The sequence below is a fragment of the Madurella fahalii genome (assembly GCF_045866475.1).
Source record: "Madurella fahalii IFM 68171 DNA, scaffold_3, whole genome shotgun sequence".
Taxonomy (NCBI): Eukaryota; Fungi; Ascomycota; class Sordariomycetes; order Sordariales; genus Madurella; species Madurella fahalii.
The window spans coordinates 3854906-3881297 of record NW_027263973.1 but is presented as its reverse complement, the minus strand read 5'-3'; the positions used below and the strand labels follow the sequence as shown (position 1 = coordinate 3881297).

The window sequence follows — 26392 nt, the reverse complement described above, 5'->3', positions numbered from 1 at the left end:
CCAGCCGCATGGGGGCCGCGTTGCGTGAGAATGTCGACATGCATTTCCTGCATTCTTCTGTGGTACCGGGCCTGCAGAATGCGTAGGTGGCGCGCACGCCACCGACCGAATTTCCCTTAGCTGAGTTGTCTCTGGCACCTCAGCTGGCGCCCCTCGGCGGTCCTCTGCCGCCCGTTCTCCCGCCTTGTGCTACGTCTGTGCCGTGTGCCTCGTAGTACGGACGTTACGCCTTCGGTAGTGCCCGACTGGGCGTGACGTGGTGGCTGCGGCCGTCTAATTGGTTCAGAATTTCAGTCTGTCCAGCTGGGGAGAATCGATCTACACGTTGGTTCCCCGGTCAGAGATTCCCCGATTCCATGGCACGACGGGCCTGTCATGGACGCCGGGTTCTGGCGAGCCTGGTTAGGGCAAACTCCGTTTGTTCTGCTCCACATCTCACGCTCTGTTCCAAGGTTCTGGCCTCCACTTGCCAAGAGGCGGGATGCAGGTGTCAACCTGCCAAACTTTGCCAGCCGGCTGCCGATCGCTTTGTCCATGACCTGATGGTCATGATCCGTTTTCCCCGTCTGACGATCACTCTTGGCACTGGCAGGCGGGAGAAAGATCTGGCCCCGGCGCAAAGGGGAAAATGGGACGATGAAGAAAAAAACAGGACTTTTTCCAGATGCTACCCTGGCACTGGCTGCCAGCCTGGCAGGCGGTCCGTCGAATCTTCGGTACCACGCATCATTCCCTCTGCTGGGCAAAGAAGGGACACTGGGCGCGCAATTCGCAGCCGCTGAGGCCTACGGCAAGGTAGGGGAACTGTGCAAAGCCGCGGAGCAAGGTAGCAGGAGTATAGGAGTTCGCGCTAGCTAGCTCGCGTAGATTTTGCCATATAATCAACAAGTGTGTACATGCTTGGAAACGAACCGCCAGTGCATATGTTCAATATCAGTCAATCGTCACCCGCGTTTCTTCTTTTGTTGACCGCACAGTCTGCGCTGCACTCCGTACCGCTCCGCTTCTACCACGCGTACCGTTCCGACTACCTGGATGCACTCTCCCGCTTCGCAAATCATGTATTCTACCGAATCCACCAGGTTCCCGCGGTTCGGCTGCCCTCTGAAGGATGACGCTGCTGCGCGCCGACCAGTGACATCGGCCCGGGTGGTTCTGGAGGAGCCGGCAGACGCGGACAAGCTGCTGGCTCTGTCCAAGACAGATGCGGACGCGCTCGGCGCCGTGCTCCGGACAGCCTGGGCCTTGCTGCTGCGTTGCTACACAGGGCAGGACCATGTGAGCTTCGGCTTCCAACATGTCGGGTCTGATCCTGAGAAGCACCACCCTGTTGTTGCACGCTTCCTTCTCAATGACTCCATGTCGGTTTCCAATGTACTGGGCCGCGCCAAGACGGCAATGACCGCTGTCAGTGTCGCTATCAGTGACGGCGATCACCTAGATTATCCAGATGCGGATCATCCGATCGCCATCTTCAATACGATGATCATGTTGTGGGGCTTTGCTCAAACCGAAACACCAACATCAGCTCTGCTCCCAAAACTTCACCAAAATCAACAACTCCGTCTCCTCGTGAAGCAAAACGGCGAGGGCAACCTCGGTCTGTTCCTGGAATGGAACCGCAACCTTACCGGCATGCCCCCGGCTCAGGGCATCTTGGTGGCTAGCACCCTGGCCAAGATAATATCGAGCCTCCTCTCCAGCCCGCCTAATACTCGGCTCCGCGGACTGGATTGTTTGAGCCGCGCAAACCTAAATCAAATTAGCATATGGAACGAGGCCTGCCCGATCGAACCGCTCGATCGCTGCATCCATCATGTGATTTCCGACCGGGTCCTCGAGCAGCCTAACGCTGAGGCCATCTGCGCCTGGGACGGCTCGTTTACATACCGCGAGCTTGACGACGTCGCTGGTTCTCTGGCGAGCCAGCTTATGCAGCTCGGGGTCGGTCCCGAGGTCTTGGTCCCCCTCTGCTTTGAAAAATCGGTATGCACGCACTGCCATCTCCAGCCGGCCCGGTTGGCCAAGAACTGACAAGACATTCTAGAAATGGACTGTGGTAGCAATGCTCGCCGTACTGAAGGCTGGTGCGGCATTTGTCCCCTTGGACCCGTCTCATCCGGTCGAGAGACTCCGAGGTCTCTGTGACTCGGTCAACGCGCATCTCGTGCTATGTTCCCGCCACTTGGTGCCCCTGCTCACTGGCGTGTCCGACAAAATCCTCCCCGTAGACAACGCTACCGTGGTCGAGTCCACGAGCGAACCGGTAAGTCCCACCCCCCCCGTGTCTAGCACTAACGCAGCATATGTCATCTTCACATCGGGATCTACCGGCAAGCCCAAGGTAAGCCCACCCATAGTCACATTGCCTTGGCTACTCGAATTAACCTGTGTCCCCTCCAAAATAGGGAACAGTTATTGAACACCGAGCGTTTTGCTCCAGCGCCCGGTCGCACGGCCCAACACAGCACATGGATAATACCAGCCGGATGCTGCAATTCGCGGCACATACGTTCGACGCCAGCCTCGTAGAGACACTTACGTCGCTCATGGTGGGAGGCTGCGTCTGCATTCCCAGCGAGCAAGAGCGGCTCGACGATCTCGCTGGGGCGATCAATCGCCTGCGTGTCAACCATGCCGTGCTTACGCCTTCGTTCATCGGCTTCCTCTCGCCCGCAGCCGTTCCAGGGTTGCGTAGGCTCATCCTTGCCGGAGAGGCTATGGCGCCCTCGCACATTGCGACGTGGTCGCACATCACTCTGATCAATGGCTACGGGCCGGCCGAGAGCTCCGTCACCGCCGTGGTCAATTCGTGCGTCGGACCGGACACCGAGCCCACCGACATCGGATTGCCCTGCGGTATGCGCTGCTGGCTCGTTGATCCTGACGATCACAATCGCTTGGTACCTGTCGGCTGCGTCGGCGAGCTACTGCTCGAAGGGCCAAGTTTATCGAGAGGCTATCTCAACGACGCGGCCAAGACGGAGCAGAGCTTTATCTTTGACCCAGCCTGGGCGCAGCCAAGTGCCGGCCGCCGTCGCTTCTACAAGACGGGCGATCTGGCGCGGTACAACTCTGTCTCAGGTTCGCTCAGCTACGTTGGACGAAAGGACACCCAGGTAAAGCTGCATGGTCAACGCATCGAGCTCGGCGAGATCGAGCACCATTTGGCCGTGGATGAGAGTGTTCAGCACGCTTTGATCCTCCTTCCCAAGTCGGGGCCCTTGGAAAAACGACTCGTTGCCGTGCTGTCTCTCGCCGACTCGTTTAAACCCGCTATCAATGGCGCCCCTGACAAACAGCTGGATGGACCAATGCCGAGACTGGTCGGGAACCCGTCCGTCACTGAGCCCGTTCTCCAGCACATCCGCGAGCGGTTGAGCGCACATCTCCCCGCATACATGGTTCCCTCGGTATGGCTCTGTGTCGACGCTGTGCCAATGCTCCCTTCCCGCAAGATGGATCGCAAAAGCGTCACTACCTGGGTGGAGAGCGTCATCAGCACCGAAGAATGTCAGCGCATCATCATGGGCCACAATCCCGCCGAGATGACAGCGCCTGCAGAGGCCAGCGATCACCTCACTGAAACCGAGGCCATACTGCGGGATATTTGGAGCGTGGTCCTAAACCTTCCCGCAGCACAGATCAGCCTTGACGACCGCAGCTTTCTCAGTCTCGGCGGTGACTCCATCTCTGCCATGGCCTGCGCGAGTCGCGCGAAAAAGGCTCACCTTGGCCTGACGGTCCAGGAGGTCCTCCGTGCCAAGTCGCTGCGGCAGCTCGCTGCAGGTGCTAAGCGCATGGTTCAGAGCAGCCAAAGATCGGACGGCGAAAATGAGGACGACGAGCTCCTCAACACCCCCTTCGACCTTTCCCCAATCCAGCAGTACCACTTCCAGGTCCGCGGTGAGGCCCAAGGTGACCAGCACTTCAACCAGAGTTTCTGTCTCCGCCTTGGCCGCCGTGTCGATGAGATCGCTATTAGAGATGCCATCGAGGCTATGGTGAAGCGACACGCTATGTTGAGGGCACGCTTCGAACCGAGCCAAGAGGATGGCCAATGGCGGCAATTCATCACATCCGACGTGGGCTCGTCGTACCGTTTCCGTGCCCACGCGGTGACCTCTGCTGACCAGATTGATGCCGGCATATCCAGCGCCCAGAGCTGCTTGAACGTTCGTCAAGGCCCCCTCTTTGCGGCAGAGCTGTTTGCCGTGGAGGATGGCGGGTATCAGATACTGTTTATGACTGCGCATCATCTTGTCATTGACCTCGTCTCATGGCGGGTGATACTTGAGGAGATGGAAGAGCTGTTGGAGAACCCAATGGCTCTCAAGGAGCTACTTGCGGACCATCCATCTCTCACGTTCCGAAAGTGGATAACGCTGCAGATGGACGACTGTCGCGACCAACAACTGAGCCAGGTGCTTCCCTCAGCCGTCCACGTACCCCCGGCGCGATTTGATTACTGGGGTATGCAGGGGCTACCTAACCTCTACGGCGACGTGGTATGCGAGGGTTTTGAGCTTGACGTAGCCATAACCACGACGCTCCTCTCTCATTGCCACGTCCCGTTCCGGACCGAGACCGTCGACCTGCTCCTGGCTGCCCTTCTCTGGTCCTTCCGCTCTACCTTTCCGGACCGCCCGACCCCAGCCATCTACAACGAAGGTCACGGCCGTGAGCCGCCTTCGTCCAGCGCTGGGGATGAGATTGACATCTCGCGCACCATCGGCTGGTTCACGACCCTCCTGCCCATCATTCTGTCGTCTCCTGCTGCCTTCACCAACGCCCTCATCCAGGTCAAGGACCTTCGCCGCCGCGTGCCAGGTAACGGACGGCCGTATTTTGCAGCAAGGTTCCACAGCGCCGAAGGGGCTGCAAAATGGGGCGCCGATCACAAGGACATGGAGATCTCGTTCAACTTCCTAGGCCGCTACCAGCAGCTCGAGCGCGCCGGCGCCCTGTTCCAACCCGCCTCGCACATGGCCGGCGAAGCGCACTCGGGCAGCCCGACGGCCGACTTTGGGCGTGTGGCGCAGCGCTTTGCACTTTTTGAAATCTCAGCCGTCATCGTGCAGGGCGCCCTGCGCTTCGGCTTTGCATGGAACCGTGGGATGCGACACCAGGAGCGCATCCGCGAGTGGGTGCTGAGCTGTCGGCGAGTGCTGACCGAGGCTGCTGCCACGCTGCCAAGCATGAGTAGCAGGCTTACCGTTGGGGATTTCACGCTGGTCCCGGACCTTGGCCACGAGGATCTCGCCGCCTTCGAGCAGTCCAAGCTGCCTTCGCTGGTGGGAGACCGAGGCTGGGACGGGATAGAAGACATCTACCCGGCTTCACCCATCCAGGAGGGGCTGCTGGTGAGCAGGACCAAGGACGGGAATGTGTACGCCGTGCGTCGAACGTTCCAAGTCAGCCTCCGTGGCAAGGCCGTGGACGTTGCTCGCCTGGTGAAAGCATGGGAACAAGTTGTACAGCACCACGCGTTGCTTCGGACCGTCTTTGTCGACGCCATCAGCCAGACCCGGGCGGGCAGTTATGACCAGGTCGTGCTGAAACAGGTTGATATCCCGTCGTTGCTCACGGTCCGCGAGTGCCACAGCGGAGAGGAGGAGATGCGGGCAATGGCCGAGAATATGGAGCCGATGCAGTACCAACCCGACAAACCACAACATCGCCTCTCCGTTTTCTACAATGGGAAGCCTGACAACATAATTGTTTATTGCGTCCTCGAAATGACCCATGCAGTCATGGACGGCGCGTCTATGGACATCATCTTACGCGACCTCGCCCGAAGCTACACCGGATCCCTCGATCGACTACCTAGACCCCTGTTCAGTCCTTTTATGGCGGCCCTGCAGAAGCGCAACACTGAAGCTGATGTCGGGTTCTGGGCCGCCTACCTCGCTGGCATTGAGCCATGCCACTTCCCCACCTTGAATGATGGCGTCGCCATCCCTGAAGACAAGAAAGAGCTGCGGTCTCTGCGTGTCGGCGTTCCTGATCTGGCCTCCTTGCAGGCCTTCTGCGATGCTAAGGGCTTTACTTTACCCAACGCATTCCACGCAGCCTGGGCCTTGACCTTGGCATGCTACACCGGCAGCGAAGATGTGTGCTTCGGCTATCTGGTCTCGGGGCGTGACGCTGCGCTCGTTGAGGGATCCGAGGACGCCATCGGCCCATTCATCAACATGGCCACGCAGCGGGTGAGACTCGGCAAGCAAGACGGGAACGAGCTGTCCCTCCTCAGCGTCCTCGAAGCCGTGCAGAAGGATAATCTGGACTGCATGCCTTACGCCCAGACCTCCCTCGCCGAGGTTCAGCACGCGCTCAAGATGCCGGGCGGCATGGCGCTTTTCAACACCTGTATCTCCTACCGCCGGCGGCTGCCGCAGAAGTCTGCACGCCAACCGCTCGATCCCGAGTCGCTCGAGTGCACCGACTTAGAAGCCATCCGCGACCCGACCGAATACCCTATCTCGGTGAACATCGAGACCGACGACCAAGGGTGCGCTACCATCGACGTTGACTACTGGACCGATGCAGTTGCTTCCCTGCAGGCTGAGCACGTCGCGGCTACATTTGTTCAGGCGCTGTCCAACATCGCCGAGCACGCCGAGAAGCCACTGTCGCAGCTCGATCCCGTCCACGAGACGAGCAAGTCGTCCATCTGGACCTGGAACGCCAACATGCCTCCCACCACCGTTGAATGCATGCACCGCATGGTCCAGAAACAGGTGACTGCCCGTCCGCAGGCGCAGGCAGTGCGGGGATGGGACGCCGATTTCTCGTACGCCGAGATGGACGAGTTGTCGAGCCGCGTAGCACAGCACTTGCTTGGCCTGGGCGTTGCCCCCGAGGTGTTTGTGCCCGTGTGCTTTGACAAGTCGTCGTGGACAGTCATTGCCATGTTTGCTGTCCTCAAGGCCGGCGGTGGCGTGGTGCCGCTGGACGCAACACACCCGGCCGAGGCGCTCGAAGGCAAGGTTGCTGACGCGGGGGCGCATATCGTGGTGGCTTCGGAGACGAGGGCATCCATGTTTGAGTCGATGGTGCCGTACGTCGTGGCCGTTGGCCCGCAGCTTATCTCCCAGCTCCCGCCCGCCAGCAAGCCGATCACGGTCGACAGCCAGGTGTCCCCGGCCGACCCAGCTTTCGTCATGTTCACCTCGGGCAGCACCGGTAAGCCTAAGGGCGTGGTCCTCTGCCACCAAGCCCTCGTCTCCAGCGCCCTCGCGCACGGCTCGGCCCTCGGCTTGGGCCCGCACACGCGCTTCCTGCAGTTTGCGGCCCACACGTTTGACAACAGCCTCGAGGAGATGTTCACAACGCTCATCCACGGCGGGTGCGTGTGTGTGCCGTCAGAGGCGGACCGTCTCGGCGACTTGCCCGGCGCGATCGACAGGCTGGACGCCAACTTTATGGACCTCACCCCGACCGTGGCGGCGCTGCTGCGACCGGAAGAGGTTCCCAAGATCAAGGGCATCGCTGTTGGCGGCGAAGCGCTGACGCAGGAGGTGCTCGATATCTGGGGAGGTGCCGTCCCCGTGCACAATCAATACGGTCCGAGCGAGTGCTCGATCAATGCTACCCACCGACTGCACTTGGACGCGAAGGGTGATGTCACCAACATCGGGACGAGCGTCGGGAGCGTTTCCTGGGTGGTTGACCCCAATGATCACAACCGGCTCGTGCCTGTCGGGTGCGTTGGTGAGTTGCTGATCGAGGGCCCTACCCTGGCGAGAGGGTATCTGGGCCGGCCTGTCGAGACGGCCAAGGCGTTCATTGAGATGCCCAGGTGGGCAGCAATGGACCCCCATCACCGGGAGAGGGGCAACAGGAGGATGTACAAGACGGGCGATCTCGTCCGGTACAACTCGGATGGCTCGCTCGTCTACCTCGGCCGCAAAGATACCCAGGTCAAGCTCCACGGTCAGCGCATTGAACTGGGCGAGATTGAGCACCACGTCAAGGCGTCCCTGCCGCCGGCTGCACAGTCCTCGGTTGAGCTCGTCGCTGTGGGACAGCCGCCGCAAAAGGTGTTGGCGGTGTTTATCTGTCTCGAGCCTCGCTCGGCGGACCAAGTCGAAATCCTGCCAATGTCGGACGAGTTTGTCGCTCTCGCCCAAACCATTGTCGGAGCCATGGCCACTAAGGTCGCTGCGTACATGGTTCCCAACCTGTTCTTGCCCGTGTCGAGAATGCCGCTCACCTCGTCTGGTAAGCTGGATCGACGTCGCCTACGTACTGCAGCCCAGGAACTATCCGACGGCGTTGTGGCGTATCGTCTTGGGTCCAGGGCTTGCAATGGCCGCTTGCCCGAGACACCCATGGAGAAGAATCTGAGAGATCTGTGGGCCTCTGTCCTCAGCATCGAACCAGGTTCCATCAGTGCCGACGACAGCTTCTTCCGCCATGGCGGAGATTCGGTCGGGGCCATGCGCCTGGTTGCCGCGGCGCGGCAAAAGGGAATCGGGCTGTCCGTAGCGACAATCTTCCAGATGCCTAAGCTGTCTGAGATGGCGGCGGCGGTCGCCGGTGGTGCTGAAGGAGGAGCCAAACAGCAGAAGGACGAGCCGCTCCCCGGGTCGACCGAGCCATTCTCCTTGCTCAAGCACAGCACCACCGCCATGAGCCCGCAGAAGCTGCGCAAACACGTAGCCTCCATTTGCCGTGTCAGCGTGGACTCGGTCGAAGACATCTATCCTTGCACACCGTTGCAGGCAGGACTGGTTGCCGCCTCCCAAAGGCAGCCCGGGGCTTACGTTGCCGTCAATTCGTACGAGCTACCGGCGGGCACAGATATCTCTCGCTTCAAGAGGGCATGGCAAGAGATTGTGGATTCCGAAGCCATCTTGCGCACGCGCGTCGTATTTGTCGAGGACAGGGGCTTCTTGCAGGTCGTTGTCCGAGAGCCGATTAGTTGGATGGCAGTACCATGCATCTCCGACCTGCCCAAGACACATAGCCAGCTCCCACCGCACGACGGCGGCGTGTTGTCTCGCTATGCCATTGTTGGCCGCGAGGACAATAGTGACGGCCCGCGAACATTTGTCTGGGCTGCACACCATGCCCTTTACGACGGATGGAGCTTGCCGACGCTCCTAGGCCGTGTCGAGGCACGATATCGCCAGCCTGAGGCTCTTTTGGTTCCTACACCTCACTACTCCCGCTTTGTCCAATACGTGTCCAACATCGATACCTCCGCCTCAGATGCATTCTGGACGAGCAAGCTCTCGGGCTCGGCGCCGCGACACTTCCCGTCTCTTCCTCACCCGGGCTACCGCGTCCAAGCAAGCAGCCAAACCCACCGCGTGGTGCGCTTTACCAAGCCCAAAGGTTCCGACCTGACAACCGCCTCCTTCTTGCGGGCCGCTTGGGCGCTGGTCCTGTCCATCTACTCGTCCTCGGACGACGTCGTCTTCGGCGAGGTCCTCAACGGGCGGGACGTGCCCGTCGCCGGCATCGAGGATCTAGTGGGACCGACATTTGCATCCGTCCCCCGACGCATCCAAATCGACCCCGCCTGGAGCGTCGAGCGGACGCTGGCTGACGTGCAGGCCCAGCTGAACGATGTCATCCCGCACCAGTTTGCCGGCCTGCAGCGCATCAGGGGCCTGAACTCGGCCGCTGCCGCTGCGTGCGAGTTTCAGAACCTGCTGGCCATCGCCCTGGCTGATGAGGAACCGGCCAGGGACAGTCTGTGGAGCAACATGACTGGCGGCGGCAACACCCAGGGAGCTGACTTCTTCAATTACCCGCTCAACGTCACATGCACTGTCGGCGGCGGCGACGGTGAGATCGAGATGCGCGCCTTCTTCGACGCTGGGGTGCTCCCGTCGTGGCAAGTGGCCCGGATGCTTGGCCAGTTCGAAACGGTGCTGCTGCGCCTTTCGGCGGCGGAGAATCAACAGCAGAGCATCGGGGACATCGACTTGCTCGGCCAGGATGACAAGGCCGTGGTCCGCGAGTTGAATAAGCTTTCGGGTCCTCTGGTTGAGCGACGTGTCCATGACATGATCACTGAACAGATGGCGCGCCAGGGCAGTGAGGCGACAGCTGTTGTTGGTTGGGACGCGTCCCTATCTAATGGCGAGCTGGATACGCTTTCAACCGCCCTTGCCAGAGATCTCCAGATGAAGGGCATCGGTGGTCCCAATGGCGGGAACTTCGTTCCGTTTTGCTTTGAGAAGTCGACGTTCGCCGTCGTGGCTATGTTGGCTGTCCTGAAGACCGGCGCGGCATTTGTGCCTTTGGATCCTTCGCATCCTGTTGCTAGACTCAAGGAGATTGCTGGAGATTGTGAGGCTAAGGTTATCTTGTGTTCGCCAAAATACCGCGAACTCTGCTCCCAGCTTGTTGATACTGTGGTTGGAGTTGACGGGAAAATGTTGACAAGCCTTGGAGGTGGCGAAGAGAGTGGTGCGACAGGTATGTATACGTTACCCCTGAAACCCGAAACTCTCAGACTCGCTAACAGTTCGAAGGCATCTGTTCACCAAATGACCCCGCCTATGTTATTTTCACTTCTGGTACAACTGGAAAACCTAAAGGGACAATTGGTATGATGGCTCCCCTGCTTCCCCCCATTGACTGGTCTTGCTGACATTTCACCTCAGTTTCTCACACGGCGTTCTGTTCCGGCGCCACGGCCCACGGCCCAGCCATGCTTATGACGCCTCCTTTCCGCTTCCTGCAATTCGCATCATACACTTTCGACGCCTGTCTGGTGGAGATTCTGACGACGCTCATGATGGGCGGTACCGTGTGTGTGCCGCGTGAGGAGGATCGCACCAACGGGAACATTGCCGCCGCCATGGAGCAGATGGGCGTCACCATGGCCCTTCTCACGCCCTCATTCGCTCAGACTCTCCAGCCCACTGATGTGCCTCATCTCAAGACGCTGATTCTTGGAGGCGAAGCCATGGCCCAGAGTCACCTTGCCACTTGGGTCGACAGAGTGAATCTCGTCAATGCCTACGGTCCAAGCGAGTGCGCCGTCGTGGCAACAGTCAATTCCCACATGCGGCGGTCGTCCAATCCGGCGAACCTGGGGAGGGGTATTGGCCGCTGCTGGATTGTCGATCCGCGAAACCACAATCGTCTCGCCCCCGTTGGATCTGTCGGGGAGTTGTTGATCGAAGGTCCGACGCTATCGACGGGTTACCTGCGGAACGAGGCGAAGACACGCGAAGTGTTTATTGAGAGCCCTAAGTGGGCCAAAGACGAGAGCTTCCGGTATTCCGATATGCCATCCCAGACACCCCGCCGCATGTACCAGACGGGCGATTTGGTCCGCATGTGCGACGACACGACGGGCGAAATGGTGTATATGGGCCGCAAGGACACGTCGCAAGCCAAGCTCAACGGGCAGCGCCTTGAGCTCGACGAAGTCGCTTACCACCTTGGCGCGGATGATGCTGTCAAGCACGCGGTTGTCGTGTTCCCGAAGAGCGGACCCTGCGCCAGACGCCTGGTCGCGGTGCTAGCGCTGCGTGGTATTCCAGGAGAAGATCCTACCATCAAATTTGAACTGGTTACCTCTAGAAGGGCGTCTACTATCGTCAACAAGGTTCTGGAGCGGCTCCGAGAGAAAGTACCTCCATATATGATCCCATCAGCCTGGATTGCGCTTGGCCACATTCCTTTGTTGCCGTCCGGGAAGCTCGACCGGCCTGGCGTGGCCGACTTTGTCGAGGGCATGAATGATGAGACGTTTGACAAGATCATTGCCGACGGCCGGGAACAGGAGAGAGAGGAGACGGTTGCTCCACAGAGCATTTCGATCGATGCCAGACTTAAATCCATCTGGAGTGAGGTTCTCAATATTTCTCCCCAGAGGATCGGCCGTAACGTTTCCTTCCTACATCTTGGCGGCGACAGCATCACTGCCATGCAAGTCATGGCGCGGTGTCGGACGCAGGGTATGAGTGTCGCGGTGCAGGACATCATCGGCAGCAAATCCGTCCATGATCTCGCCCTAAAGGTCGTTATTCCCAAAGAACAGCAAAAGCCCAGCGCTACTAGTGAGGATTATCACGAATTCGACCCAACCCCTATCCAACAGCTCTACTTCCAGATCGTTGGGGAGAACGGGCGAGTCTCGGGGCCGGACATGCAGTTCAACCAAAGTGTGCTTCTCCGTCTGGCGAGAGACGTCGACCCCCAGGAACTTGGTCGTGCCATACACGCGCTTGTCAAAACTCATTCTATGCTACGGTCACGGTTCCGACGCGACGGTACGGGTAACTGGAGGCAGCGCATCACTCCAGACGTCAGTAGCTCGTACCGCTTCAAGACGCATGCTGTCGGAAACTTCCAGCGTATGGAGAAGCGCATCCAAAACTCGCAGAAGGCCCTCGATATCCAGAAAGGACCATTGCTGGCAGCAGATTGCTTCACCGTAGGCGCGGCGGAGAATAAGGAAGTCTACATCTTCATCGCGATTCACCATCTTGTGGTCGATATCGTCTCTTGGGGCATCCTGCTCCAGGATTTGGAGGATTTCTTCTCCACAGGCAGCATCGAGCCTCCCAGATCGCTGATCTTCCAAGCATGGAGCCGGCAGCAGGCGGAGGAGGCACACGCACAGAAGAATGGACGCCGGTTGCTTCCGCATCACGAGATGTCCGATGTCGATCTGGAATACTGGGGCATGGATGGCACACCCAATGTCCACGGTGACGTTCTCACCAGGGAGGTTGAGTTGGACAGCGAAACTACATCCATGCTACTAGGACCAGAATGCCACCAGCCGCTGCAGACCGAGCTGCTGGATCTCCTGTTGGCGGCTTTGCTGCTGTCGTATCGCAATGTCGCCGTGGGTCGTCGGGGCACACCGACTATTTACAACGAGGGCCACGGGCGTGAGGTCTGGGATGATGATATGGATTTGTCGAGGACGGTGGGATGGTTTACGACGCTGTACCCTGTCCACCTACCACAAGAGTCGTCTTCTGGTAAGCCCAACCCCTTCAGTCACTTTCATCCGCGGACGCGCTAACCACGCCACATCCACAGACGACGATATAATCAATGCCATCCGGTGGGTCAAGGACTACCGGAGGCGCTTGGCCGGTAAAGGCCGTCCATACTTTGCTTATCGACTCCTCACGGCTCAAGGCCGTGATGAGTACAGCCATCGTTGGCCGGTTGAGGTTGCATTCAATTACCTTGGCCAGATGCAACAGCTCAGCCGGACCGATACCTGGCTTCAGTCCGTCGATGACACTGCCGGGCAATCCCTAAATGCGGCATCCGATGTTGGCAAGAATGTCCCGCGGTTCGCACTGATCGACGTGTCCGCACTTGTTACTGGCGGCAAGCTGAAGCTATCGTTTACATACAACAAGCACATGAAGCACCAGGATTCACTTGGGGAGTGGGCCCGGCAGTGCCAGTCGCTCCTCAGCGATGCACCCCACAGATTGGCACGCCACCATATCGAGAAGACGCTGAGCGAGTTCCCGCTCCTGTCCCTGACTTATTACGGTCTGGAGAGCCTCAACCACAGACTCGACGAGGTTGATGTCCACATCCACAATGTCCAAGACATCTATCCCTGCTCACCAATGCAGCGCGGCCTCTTGTTGAGCCAGATTCTGGATCCCGACAAGTACGCATACCGCGCCGTCTTCCAACTTGAGACGACAGGCGGAAAGGAGGTTGATGCCCAGCGCCTGAGTAACGCCTGGCAGAGCGTGGTGCAGCGCCATGCCACGCTGAGAACCATATTCGTCGACACAGTTGGGGATGAGGGTCTCATGGATCAGGTTGTTCTCCGAAGCGCGCCGGGGCGGGTCCAGATATTGCAATCCGACAACGATGAAGGAGCGCTGGAGGCGCTTCGGAGCCTCCAGGGTATCGACTATAACGAGAAGAAACCGCCGCACCGCCTCAGTGTTTGCAAAACTACCGCCGGCAATGTCTTCTGCCAGTTGGAGATCAGCCACGCCATCTGCGACGGGTCCTCTCTGCCAATCCTCCTTGAGGACCTTGCTAATGGGTATGGCGGCAGCACTGGCAAGGCCGTGCCGGTATACCGTGATTATATGGCCTACATCCAGTCCCAGCCCCGCAGCGAGAGCGTCCGCTACTGGAAAGAATATCTGGAGGGCGCCGAGCCCTGCCTGTTCCCCACTCTTACAGATGGAAAGGTTGAGCAGCCGTCGCTCGGATCACACATCATCCGCCTTGACCGCGTCGCTGATATCAACGACTACTGCGCCAACTCAGGCATCACCCTGTCCACGCTGCTACAGTTTGTCTGGGCATTGGTGCTCCGAACCTACACTGGTTCGGACGAAGTGTTGTTCGGGTATCTCGCTTCCGGGCGGGACGTGCCCGTGGCGCATATTGAGCAAGCTGTCGGCGCCTTCATCAACATGCTGGTCTGCCGCATGAACCTCCCCGCCGACGCCGAGCTTGACGAGGTGCTGGACACGATGCGCGTGAACCTTGCCGACGCCATGGCCCACCAGACCTGCTCACTTGCCGAGATGCAGCACGAGCTCCAAGTCCCTGGCACGGCACTCTTCAACACGGCGTTTACCTACCAGAAGCGCACAGCACAGGAGAAGATGCGTTCGTCGCCGTCGGCGCTGCAGTACCGCGTCGTCAAGGCTGAGGACCCCAGCGAGTACGCCGTGGCGGTGAACGTCGAAGCAATCGATGGGGTGGTCGAGGTCCAGTTTGGCTACTGGAGAAACATTGTCTCCGATGAGCAGATGAAAAACGTAGCATCCACGTTCCAACAGATTGTAAAGGACCTGGTTGCTGGAGCGGGTGATGACCGGACGGTTGGAGAGGTGGATCTGGTCGGCGCAGCTGGGATACAACAACTTACCTCGTGGAATAATTACGAGCTGCCGCGCGTCGAGCAATGCGTTCACGATATCATCGCCCAGCATGCGGTGCAACGTCCGCAGTCGACGCCTGCGGTGTGTGGATGGGATGCGTCCTTTACCTACCGCGAACTAGATAGCGCCGCGACGGCTTTGGCGCGCCAACTTGCCACCGATTACGGCGTCGGGCCAGAGGTGTTCGTGCCGCTATGCTTCGAAAAGTCGGCCTGGACTGTCGTAGCTCAGGTTGCCGTCCTGAAGGCTGGCGGTGCCTTTGTCAGTCTTGATCCCGATCATCCCGACAGCCGCCTCCGCGAGCTCATCCAAGACGTCGATGCTACGGTTGTTTTGTGCTCGCCAAAACATAAGGAAAAGGTGGATAATATCGCCAAGACGACCGTCGTAGTCGATCCCAGCGCTATTGCGGCCTTAAAGTCTCAGTATGCCGCGGAGACAGCATTTGCTACGGCCGTCAAGCCGTCTAACCCAGCCTACGTTATCTTCACATCTGGAACGACCGGCAAGCCCAAGGGAACCGTCATCGAGCACGGCTCTTTCTGCACGGGAGCTATTGCACACGCAAAGGCCATGTTCATGCACTCAGACTCTCGCGTCCTACAATTCGCCTCCTACACGTTCGACGCAAGCATCATGGAAACTCTTTCCTGCTTGCTGGTGGGAGGATGTGTCTGCGTCCCCTCTGACGAGGATAGGATGAACGACGTCGCGGCGGCCATCCGCAACATGGGTGTTACCTGGACGCTCCTTACTCCCTCAGTGGCCAGCACCGTCAAGCCGGAAAGCGTCCCATGCCTCAAGACACTCGTCACAGGAGGAGAGGCCATGGCAAGTGGCCACATTGCGCGCTGGGGCACCCGCTGCGCGCTTGTCAACGCGTACGGGCCGACCGAGTGCTCCGTTGTGGCAACAACGAGCACAAAGGTCGACGAGGAGTACCGGGTGTGCAACACCGACTGCTCCAATATTGGCCCGGCTGTTGGGGGACGGATCTGGGTCGTTGATCCTCAGAACTCGGATCGTCTCGTTCCCGTCGGTGCCGTTGGCGAGTTGGTGGTCGAGGGCCGGCTCGTGGCCCGCGGCTATCTCAACAACAAGGTGCAGACAGCCAAGGCCTTCATTCAATCACCACAGTGGACCCGTCATCCAAGCTTCCCCGAGTCAATGTGGCTCCATCGGGATAGAATGTACCGAACTGGCGACCTTGTGCGTTACAACTCGGACGGATCCGTGTCATATATTTCACGGAAGGACACCCAGGTCAAACTCAACGGCAGGCGAATCGAGCTGGGTGAGATCGAATACAACTGCCGGAGCAGCTTACCGGACGATTCACAGGTCGCCGTCGAGGTGGTGGCGCCGCCTGTTGCGCGCACTGCGGCCAAGGCTCTTGCTGTCTTCTTTAGCTTACCAACGACGGCCTCAGCAGACAAACGCACCACAACGGTCTTCGCCTTATTGCCGATGAACGAGGAGTTGACCAATGTTGCACACGCCATGGAGAGACACGTCTCGGGAGTGTTGCCAGCCTATATGGTCCCGCAACTCTTCTTGCCAGTATCGGCAATGCCTTGGTATGTGAAATCAAATCCGTTAAACCCCTCGAAACCACCACTGCCCAAAAGGAGTATGAATTATTAACATTGTCTACCAGGACGAGTGCGGGCAAGCTTGACCGCAGACGGCTCCGCCAGGCAGTCGAGCAGGCGAGCAAGGACGAGATCGCCAACTACAAGCTTTCCGCCGTGGCCAAGGTAGTCAAGCGTCGCGAGCCGGAAACCATAATGGAAAAGAAGCTGCAGGGCTTATGGGAAGCGGTCCTTGGGCTTCCAGATGACTCTGTCAGCGCCGAGGACAATTTCTTCGGTGCCGGCGGTGACTCGCTCACGGCCATGCGGCTCGTTGGTGCAGCGCGCGCTCACAGAATTGTGCTCTCGGTTCTGGACATCTTTGAGCACCCCACTCTCGCGGACATGGCGCTGGCGTGTGGTGGCCAAGAGGGTGAGGGCATGGGCGAGGACAACGACACCGACCCACAACCGTTCAGCCTCTTGACCTGCCCCAAATCGGAGCTCGACGACCTTTTGCAAGAGGTTTCTGCTCAATGCCTCGTCCGTCGCGAGCAGATCCAGGACATGTATCCCTGCAGTCCGCTACAAGAAGGTCTCGTTGCTCTTGCCAACAAACAAGCCGGTGCGTATGTGGCAGTTAGCACCCTGGAGCTTCCGCAGGACGTCGATCAGGACCGCTTCAAGTCGGCCTGGCAAGCGGTTGTGGACGATACCGGCACCTTACGCACCCGGATCGTACATACCTCGACTGCTGGGTTCTTGCAAGTCGTCTTCGCACCCGAACCGATCGACTGGTACGATGAGCCGACGGTTGAGGAGGCCATTGCCAAGGGCAGAGCACTCGGGTCTCAAGATGGCGGCAAGCTGATCAGATTTGCACTTGTCCGAGGGGAGAATGCCTGCTATTTTATTTGGGCCATCCACCACGCACTTTACGACGGATGGAGCCTTCCTCGCATCGGGAGACGAGTTCAGGACATCTACGACGTCTCCCAGCCAGACGAGAATTCCGCCGAGGCCCGTCCCTCTTACTCCCGTTTCATCCGCTATTTGACTAGCAAGGACGTACCGGCATCGGAAAAGTTCTGGGCAGATTCGTTGAATGGATCGTCCTCTGTGACACATTTCCCAGAACCTCCATCTGTCGCGAACCGTGACAAGAAGCCGAATTTCCGAGCCGAGACCACCCATGTCACGATCAACCGCGGCGATTTCGTCGTCGATATCACCCTACCAACCCTTATCAGAGCAGCGTGGGCCATCGTCCTGACCGCATATACGGGAATGGACGATGTCGTCTTTGGCGAGACATTGGCCGGTCGCAACATTGACCTTCCTGGCGTGGAGGATATAGATGGACCAACTTTTGCGACAGTCCCGGTGAGAGTGCAACCGCTCCGCCACACCAAGGTTTCCGAATTCCTACAAAGCATGCACAAGATGGCAAGCAGGATGGTTCACCATCAGCACTTGGGGCTGCAGCACATCAAGAGACTGAACCAAGACTGTGCAGCGGCCTGCGACTTTCAGAACATCTTGACGATCCAAGCAGCTTCATCTCAGAAGCATGACGGAAACGATTGGGATTTCCGAGGCGGGTCTTCCATGGACAGCTTCTTCACCCACCCGCTTGTGCTGGAATGCAATGTCACCGATGCCACCATTGAGGCCAACTTCCACCACAACGAAACTGTCCTCTCGAGTTGGCAAGCGAGACGGCTTGTCCACCAGCTTGAAGCTGTATTGAAGCAGCTGGTCGACAAATCCAAAAACAAGCAGGCCACATTGGCCGACATCCACGTCATCAGCCCCGAAGACCACGCCCTCATCGCCGAGTGGAACCGCGTCAACACATTTCAAGGCAAGGTCGAGATCGAAGTCGATTCGTGCATCCATCAGCTGTTCCTGGAGCAAGCAACTATGTCGCCTGAACGGGAGGCCATCAGTGCTTGGGATGCCGAGCTCACGTACGGCGAGGTCCGCGACTACGCTTCCCGCCTAGCGTTCCGTCTCAAACAGCTTGGCGTCAAGAAGGGAACTCTGGTACCTGTCTGTGTCACACGCTCCGCCTGGGCCGTGGTCACCCTTCTGGGCGTCCTCATGGCGGGTGGCGCCTTTGTGCCCTTCGACCCGGCCCACCCCCTGACCCGACAGAAGGAGATGCTAGAGTCTCTCTCACCGTTGCTTATGGTTTGCAGCCCCGAGCACACATCCCGGTTCGAGGGCATTGTCAATACACGCCTTTCGGTGGACGGAGACGTGATCCGAAACCTCCCTACACCTCCAGGGCCCGTCTGCGTCAGTTTTGACCCGAGCAGCACGGCTTATGTGCTCTTCACGTCGGGCAGCACAGGAAAGCCCAAGGGCGTTGTCGCAGCCCACCGCGACTTTTCCAGTAGCTCGTTGGGCTACTCGCAGGCAACACGCATGGACGCATCGTCTCGCGTCTTCCACTTTGCCTCCCTAACATTCGACGTCGCTCTCATGGAGGTTCTGACGCCGCTCACCCTTGGTGCGTGTGTGTGCGTCCCGAACGAGGATGAACGCCTCCACAACCTCGGAGCAGCGATAACCCGGCTACGCGCAACCTGGGCATTCCTCACTCCTTCGGTCGCCAACCTCATCGATCCGAGCCTCGTCTGCCCCACGCTCAAGACGCTCGTGTGCGGCGGCGAAGCTATGCTCGCCGAAACAGTCACACGCTGGGCCGATCACGTCGAACTGATGAATGGATATGGCCCGACCGAAGCTTGTGTTCTCGCCATTATTAACCCAAATGTCTCGGCTGAGCGAGACCGCAGCGCCATTGGTCGCGCGACGGCAGCAGGCCGCGCATGGGTTGTTGAAGCTAGAGGCGAACACAACGACTGGCTTGCCCCTGTCGGTGCCATCGGCGAACTGGCCATCAGCGGGACGCTGTTGACAAGGGGTTACATGAACGACCCGGAAAAGACGGCGAGAGTATTTATTGAGAATCCACCATGGGGCAAAGACCACGAAGGCCATGGCTCCGCTCCCGCACGCATCTACCGCACGGGCGATCTGGTGCGGTACCGGCCTGACGGGGCCATTGAGTTCATCGGCCGTAGGGACGGCCAGGTCAAAGTCAATGGCCAACGTATCGAGCTTGGCGAGATTGAGAGCTGGCTCTCGGCCGACAGTCGCGTGCGTCTTGCACTTGTGGTGCAACCCAAGACCGGGCCGTGTCAAAAGCAGTTGGTCGGCATCATCACCCTGGCAGTCGACAGTGCCACCGACGTCGGCGGCAATAACGATTGCACACCCGTTGACGGACCGCCCGAGCGGCTGGCCCGTATTCGAAGCCATGTTGCGGATGTCAAGAACCGTCTGGCAGACGCGCTGCCACATTACATGGTCCCATCGGTGATGATCGTTCTCGAGAGTATGCCGGTCGGTGTGTCGGGCAAGCTGGACAGGCAGAGGGTGATCAAATGGGTTCAGGGTCTCGACGAGTCGACTTTCGAGCGGATAACCAACAGCCTTGGCGAGGACGCCGAGCAAGAGGTCGAACTCACCGGGCCTGCCAAGACGCTCAGAGAGATTTGGGCACAGGAACTGCGCGTCCCCGAGGACCGGGTCAAATCCAACCAGCAATTCCTTAGCCTAGGTAAGAAGATGCCTCCCCTGTATCGTATCTCGCAGGTTTGCTAACCCGGAGGCATAGGTGGCGATAGCATTAGAGCAATGGGCGTCGTCTCGCGGGCTCGAAACGCACAAATCATCATATCTCTCCAGGATGTGCTTCGCGCCAAATCCGTCGTTCATCTTGCTCGGCTCGCCAAACAGTCCCCCTCTACGGCAGCGATTACCGCACGTGCAGACGAGGAGACAGAAGAGCCTTTCGCACTTTCACCGATCCAAAAGGTGTATTTGCGGCTGGCCGAGAAGCACGATGGGGAGGGCCGCTTCAACCAGAGTTTCGCGTTGACCGCACCACGGGGCGTCACAGCTAACGACGTCAAGCACGCCATGGACTCCATCGTCCAGCGCCACTCAATGCTCCGGGCGCGTTTTGCCAAGGAGGAAGACGGTAGCTGGCGACAGCGAACAATCAAGGTACGGATTTCTTCTCATTCTCGTATCTCTACGCATCTGTGCTAACGATCGTTCTGTAATAGATGAGCCCCTCGGCCTACAGCTTCCTTGCCCATCATCCGGCTTCTCGGGATGAGATTGCGCCGATTATGAAAGCTGCGCAGACCGGGCTCAGCATTCAACAAGGACCCATTTTCAGAGCCGACGTCTTTGAACTCGCAGGTCAGGACCAACCAGTCATTTTCATGGTCGCCCACCACCTGTGCGTGGATATGGTTTCCTGGCGGATCATCGTCCAAGACCTAGGCAAACTCCTGGAAAAGCGCCCCCTGACCGCAGAGATGCCTCTGTCTTTCAGGTCCTGGTGTGCTCTGCAAGCTGAAGATGCCAAGACTGCCGACACCAAGGCCCTCTTACCATTCAAAGAAACACCCCCTCATATGGGCTACTGGGGAGTCAACCGGCGTCTCACTTACGCCACGACAGAAACCGAAGCTTTTACCCTCGCTGAAGACATGACCAAGCTTGCTCTGACGGATTGTCACAAAGCCTTTAGATCAGAGCCAATGGACCTCTTCTTGGCGGCCGTCGCACACGCATTCGCAAGGACTTTCAGCGACCGAGAACTGCCAACGCTGCACACCGAGACCCACGGCCGCGAAGCCCCGGCGGGGTCTCTTGTCGACCTATCCCGCACCGTCGGATGGTTCACAAGCATCTGCCCGCTGAGAATACCAATCCGCGCCGGTGATGTCACCGATGCCGTGCGGCGGACCAAGGACATGAGGCGGAGTATTCCGAGCAACGGCAGGCCTTACTTTGCCCACAAGTGCCTCAACAGAGCCGCCGATGTAGGGTCGTCCCCGATGGAGGTCCTGTTCAACTATCTAGGAGGCGGAGTGAGTGATGATGACGACGAGGGCCTCGATGCCTTCCGGCAAGTCGCCGACGTAGGCCCGGACACCACAAGGCTCGCTCTATTCGAGATATCCGCCGTCGTCATCAACAACAAACTGCACTTCAGTTTCATCTATGACACCAACCTGAGCCGAGTCGACGATGTCCGCAGATGGATCGCCGACTGCAAAAACGTCCTTGAAGAGATGGTCAAAGGCTTGATGCAGCGCCCCGCCCAGCCGACGCTGAGCGATTACCCGCTGTTGCCGTTGACCTATGACAACCTCAACACTCTCACCAGCGTGACTCTTCCCCGTTTCGGTATTGAGAACGATCTATCCTGCATCGAAGATATCTACCCGTGCACGCCGGTGCAGGAGGGCATGTTGATCAGCCAGCTGCGGGATCCAAACGCTTACATCTTCCACGCCGTCTACAGCGTACAGCATCCGGATCCCAGTTTCCGATTGAGCACCGACCGGCTTGTCCAGGCCTGGCGGAAGGTCGTGAACCGCCATGCTACTCTCAGAACTATCTTCATTGAGAGCGTACACCGCGACGGCGTCTTCGACCAACTCGTACTAAAGGAACCTCACTGCGAAGTCACCGTAATCAGGTGCAGCGACGACGAAGCGATGGATAGGTTGGATGAGGCTACCTTGAATACAACCCAGACGCCGCATTCAGCGAAACAGCCGCGACTCCCTCATCAACTCACGATTTGCGCGACACACAGCGGCAAGATACTCATCAAGTTCGAGACTAACCACGCCGCCATGGACGGAGGCTCGCTTCCCATCCTCCTCCACGAACTCGCAGCTGCATACGAAGGCACTCTTGATTCAGCCCCGGGCCCTCTGTATAGCGATTACATCCGGTACATCCGCAGCCATCCGGCCCGCGAGGGCACCGAGTACTGGATGAACCATCTGAAGGGCCTAAAGCCTTGCTACTTCCCGAAGCTGAATACCAGCACCGACACGGCGAGGAGCCTACACATGCTCAGACTCCAGTTCGACCGCTACAAGGAGCTCCGCCAACTCTCCGAACAGACGCACATCACCCTCGCCAACATCATGCACGCGGCCTGGGCCTTGGTATTGCGCAAGTACACCGGCGTTGACGACGTCTGTTTCGGATACCTGACGGCAGGGCGTGATGCGCCTGTCGAGAACATTGACCGCACTGTCGGGACGCTGATCAACATGCTCTGCTGCCGTCTCGACATATCCAAGGCACAAACGCTTGCCGATATCTTCCGGACGGCCCAAGACGAGTACCTTCAGAGCATTCCCTTCCAGCAATCGTCCCTCGCGAGGGTGCAGCACGACCTCGGCCTGGCGGGCAAGACGCTCTACAATACCTCAATCTCTACGCAGAACCATGCCGGCAGAATGGCCCTGCTGGAGGAAGGAGGCGGCATTTCGTTTGAACTGGAGGCTGGACATGATCCGAGTGAGGTAAGTTCTCCCCTGACGTACCTTTTCCGTTTTACTTCGTCGTCTCCTTTACTGACAAAGACCGAAAGTACGCTATCATTGCCAACATCGATGTTTCGGAGGGCGCGGAAGGTGTGGTGTTCCGCTACTGGACCGATCACGTCAGCGACGACCAAGCGCAGGAAGTCGCCCGTACCATGGCCCAAGTCCTGGATGGCTTCCTCAACAACCCCACGCAGCCCATTGCCGAGTTAGATAAAGAAATGGGTGTGACGGTATATCGCGAATCATCCCGACGGACCTCAACGGAAACTTCGGTCGAAGTTGTCGGGCACTGGTCGTCTGCAGACACCCCGGAGACCCCGCTCTCTCCTACATCCCCCGACAGCTCTAAAGAGGACCAGGACGTCATCGAGAAAACGCTCGTTGCGATATGGAATGCTCTGCTCAATCTGCCATCGGACAATCCCATCAGTGGAGAGGACAGTTTCTTCGATCTTGGTGGGGACAGCATCATGGCCATGAAGCTCGTCGGCGAGGCCAGGGACCAAGGCCTTGCGCTCAACGTCGCTGATGTATTCCGCAATCCGCGTCTGGATGACATGGCGGCGATAATCCGTTCGGGGAGAACGTGTGCCGTAGACAGCGGTATTCCCGGGATCGAAACCATCGTCGAACAAGCAACGAGGCACGGGCTCTATGAGCGCTTCTCTCTCCTCGCCGCATCAAACGTCGACGCGTTCCTGCAAACCAACATTGTCCCGCAGGTTGGTGTGTTCAGGGGCGGGCTCGCAGACGTGCTACCCGCGACAGATTTCCAGTCCTTGGCGGTCACCGGCTCCCTCCTCAGCTCCCGTTGGATGCTCAACTACTTCTACCTCGACGGTGACGGCCCGCTTGATCTCGGCCAGCTTAAACGTGCGTGCTTCCGGGTCGTGCAAGCGCTCGACATTCTACGTACCGTCTTCGTTCCTTCTGGAGGTCGCTTCCTCCAGGTAGTCCTGCGCACGCTTCGGCCCGCATTCCATGTCATCGAGGTCGACGATGACAAGGCACTGGAAGGGTTTGCCGAAAGCCTACACGAGAAGGAAGAAGGCGCACCCAGTCTCGGCGAGCCATTCGTGGAGTTCACAGTCGTCAGATACCGACGCAGCTCCCGCCACAGGATACTGCTACGCCTCTCCCACGCGCAGTACGACGGAGTGTGTTTGCCCAAGATTCTAGAAGCCCTCCAAACTGCATACCGGGGCGAGACGATCCAGAGCCCGCCAACATTTGCCAATTATCTGCGTGCCTCGGCCGGGTCGCTGACCTCGGAGCATTACCAGCACTGGAAGAAGCTCCTCGAAGGGTCATCTATGACCGAGATTGTGAGTCGCAAGCAGCCAAACCACCACAAGTCGGCCTCAGGGAAGACCGCCTGGTTCAAGAGGTCAGTCCAGCTGCCGCCCGTCGAGTCCGGCAACATCACAACCGCAACCGTCGTCAAGGCGGCCTGGGCGTACGTCCTAGCGCAAATCTCGGCCAGCCCTGACGTCGTATTCGGCCACACCATCAGCGGGCGCAACGCCTCTGTTGAGGGCATCGAGAACATGGTCGGCCCCTGCCTCAACCTGGTACCCGTGCGCGTCCGGTTCGGCGCCGACGGGGCGGAGTGGACCGCGAGACACCTCCTCCACCAGATCCAAGACCAACAGGTCGCCAACATGCCGCACGAGGTGCTCGGCTTCCGCGAAATCATCCGCCGCTGCACCGACTGGCCCGGTTGGACCTACTTCACCTCGACCGTCCAGCATCAAAACATCGATCAGAGCAGCCGCGTGCGCCTGGGGGACATTGACTACGGAGTCGGCGTGGCCTCTGCCGCGCAAGGCGACCTCGCAGACCTGTGCGTCTTCTCGGAGCGCGCATCAACCGGCAGAACAGACGACAACACATACGACATCATCCTCAGCTTTGCCGAGGACGGCGCGGTCCCGCGCGAGTTCGCCCAGAAGGCGCTCGACATGCTCTGCGAGGCAGCCGAGCTCTTCGCCGTGGACCCGGACGTCGCATTACCATCTGCAACCGAGCTCCGCAGCAAACCCCCGCAGGTGCCCTTCGATGAGGCAGCATTATCATCCTCGTCCTCATCCTCCTCCGCCGGCACCACCAGCAGCAACAACAATAGCACCAGCAACCAAACCGAGCCCGGCGCCCTCCAACTCCTCACCCCAGCCCAGCAAGCCGACCTCTGCGCGCTGGTGACCTCAGCCTGGCGGCAAGTGCTCGAGCTAACAGACGAGACCGCCCTCGACGACGAAAACACCTCCTTCTTCGCCCTGGGCGGGGACCTGACCGACCTCGCCAAGCTGTCCTGGCTGCTCGGCGACCAGCAGCTCGCGCCGGCGCGCCTGCTCGAGGACCTGGCTGACCACCCCACGGTGCGCGGCCACATGGCCGTCGTGGCGTCGTCGCTGCCCCGCCTCCCGCGCAGTCTGAACCGCGCCAAATCACTGGCGGCGGCAAAGGGGGTGAAGGGGGCGGAGGCGGTGATGGTGGTGGGGGCGGCGGGTGATAAGACCAAGGCGAAGCCGAGGAGGAGCAGGAGCCCCCTGGCCAAGGCTATCAGGATTGCAAAGACTTTTACGAAGCGGCGGATCGGGGTCAAGGTGCGGGGTTGATTTATGTGAATGCGATGATGGATTGGAGGGGGTCGGTATCGTTGATAGTTAGGTGGGGATTTGCCCGATTTTGAAAGTTGGAGTTGGGGCTGTCTTTTTTCTTTTTCTTTTTCTTTTTCTTTTTTTTTTTTTTTTTTTTTTTTTTTGGAGGAGGGGGAGTGTTTGTCTGGGCGTTTCTTTTCTTTTGTTTCGTTCTATTACGTGTTCCTGCTTCTATGTGTAACTTACTATGTTTTCAAGTACTGTTTTCATCGCTACTCCTGACCGTCATATTTTCTTTCCTATTTGTCGTAATTAAGGTATTCTTAGAAATAATTATATGCTCTTAGGTTACAGGGACTACTTTGGAAGTGTGCCGTGATTTAATTAGATCGTTATTGCATTGCGAATGCATCCGAGTCCTATCAATAAGCATTGCACACATGTCACTAGACCGCTACCGCAATTCAAATCGTGATTTCTTAAACTTTACCCCAGTAATTAACACGGAGTCTGCCTGCTTCAGTGACATACAAACTCCTCGTCTCCAATAATGTCATCGAGCATTTTTTAGCATGTATGACACGCGGTGAGCATTCTTCGCCCGCCTGCCGGGCAACATTACGACATCCGACTAACCATCATCATACGCGCACTTGCCGGGACTGGGTGTAATTGGTTCCAAGGATCTGTACTACAGAACCACAGTAGAGACCGCACCTTTTGCGGTGCAACTACAGCCTCGGCCGCCCAACCCCTATCTTTAACAGCTCACCGGATAAAATCAGAATGAGACGGTGGTGCCTTGAGCTGAAACTTTGTATCTAGAAGACCCCAGCACACCGAAACCCAAGTCACACAATCAGTAAATATGATCCAACAGCAAACGTTGTTAGTATTAGTGTTGCAAGGAGGGCAGCACT

At 58.5% G+C, this 26392-nt stretch overlaps 1 protein-coding gene across 1 annotated transcript; it reads left to right on the top strand.

Annotated features, from left to right (window-relative positions):
• Positions 1-1059: 1059 nt before the first annotated feature.
• On the top strand, positions 1060-25490 carry MFIFM68171_06583 (uncharacterized protein; the record flags this gene model as incomplete). Its single annotated transcript, XM_071062003.1, has 10 exons — positions 1060-1986; positions 2048-2344; positions 2409-10434; positions 10491-10565; positions 10623-12962; positions 13024-16438; positions 16519-20063; positions 20121-20512; positions 20575-22848; positions 22917-25490. The coding sequence occupies 10 exons, from the start codon at positions 1060-1062 to the stop codon at positions 25488-25490; spliced, it is 23865 nt and encodes a 7954-aa protein (XP_070918104.1).
• Between the last annotated feature and the right edge of the window lie 902 nt (positions 25491-26392).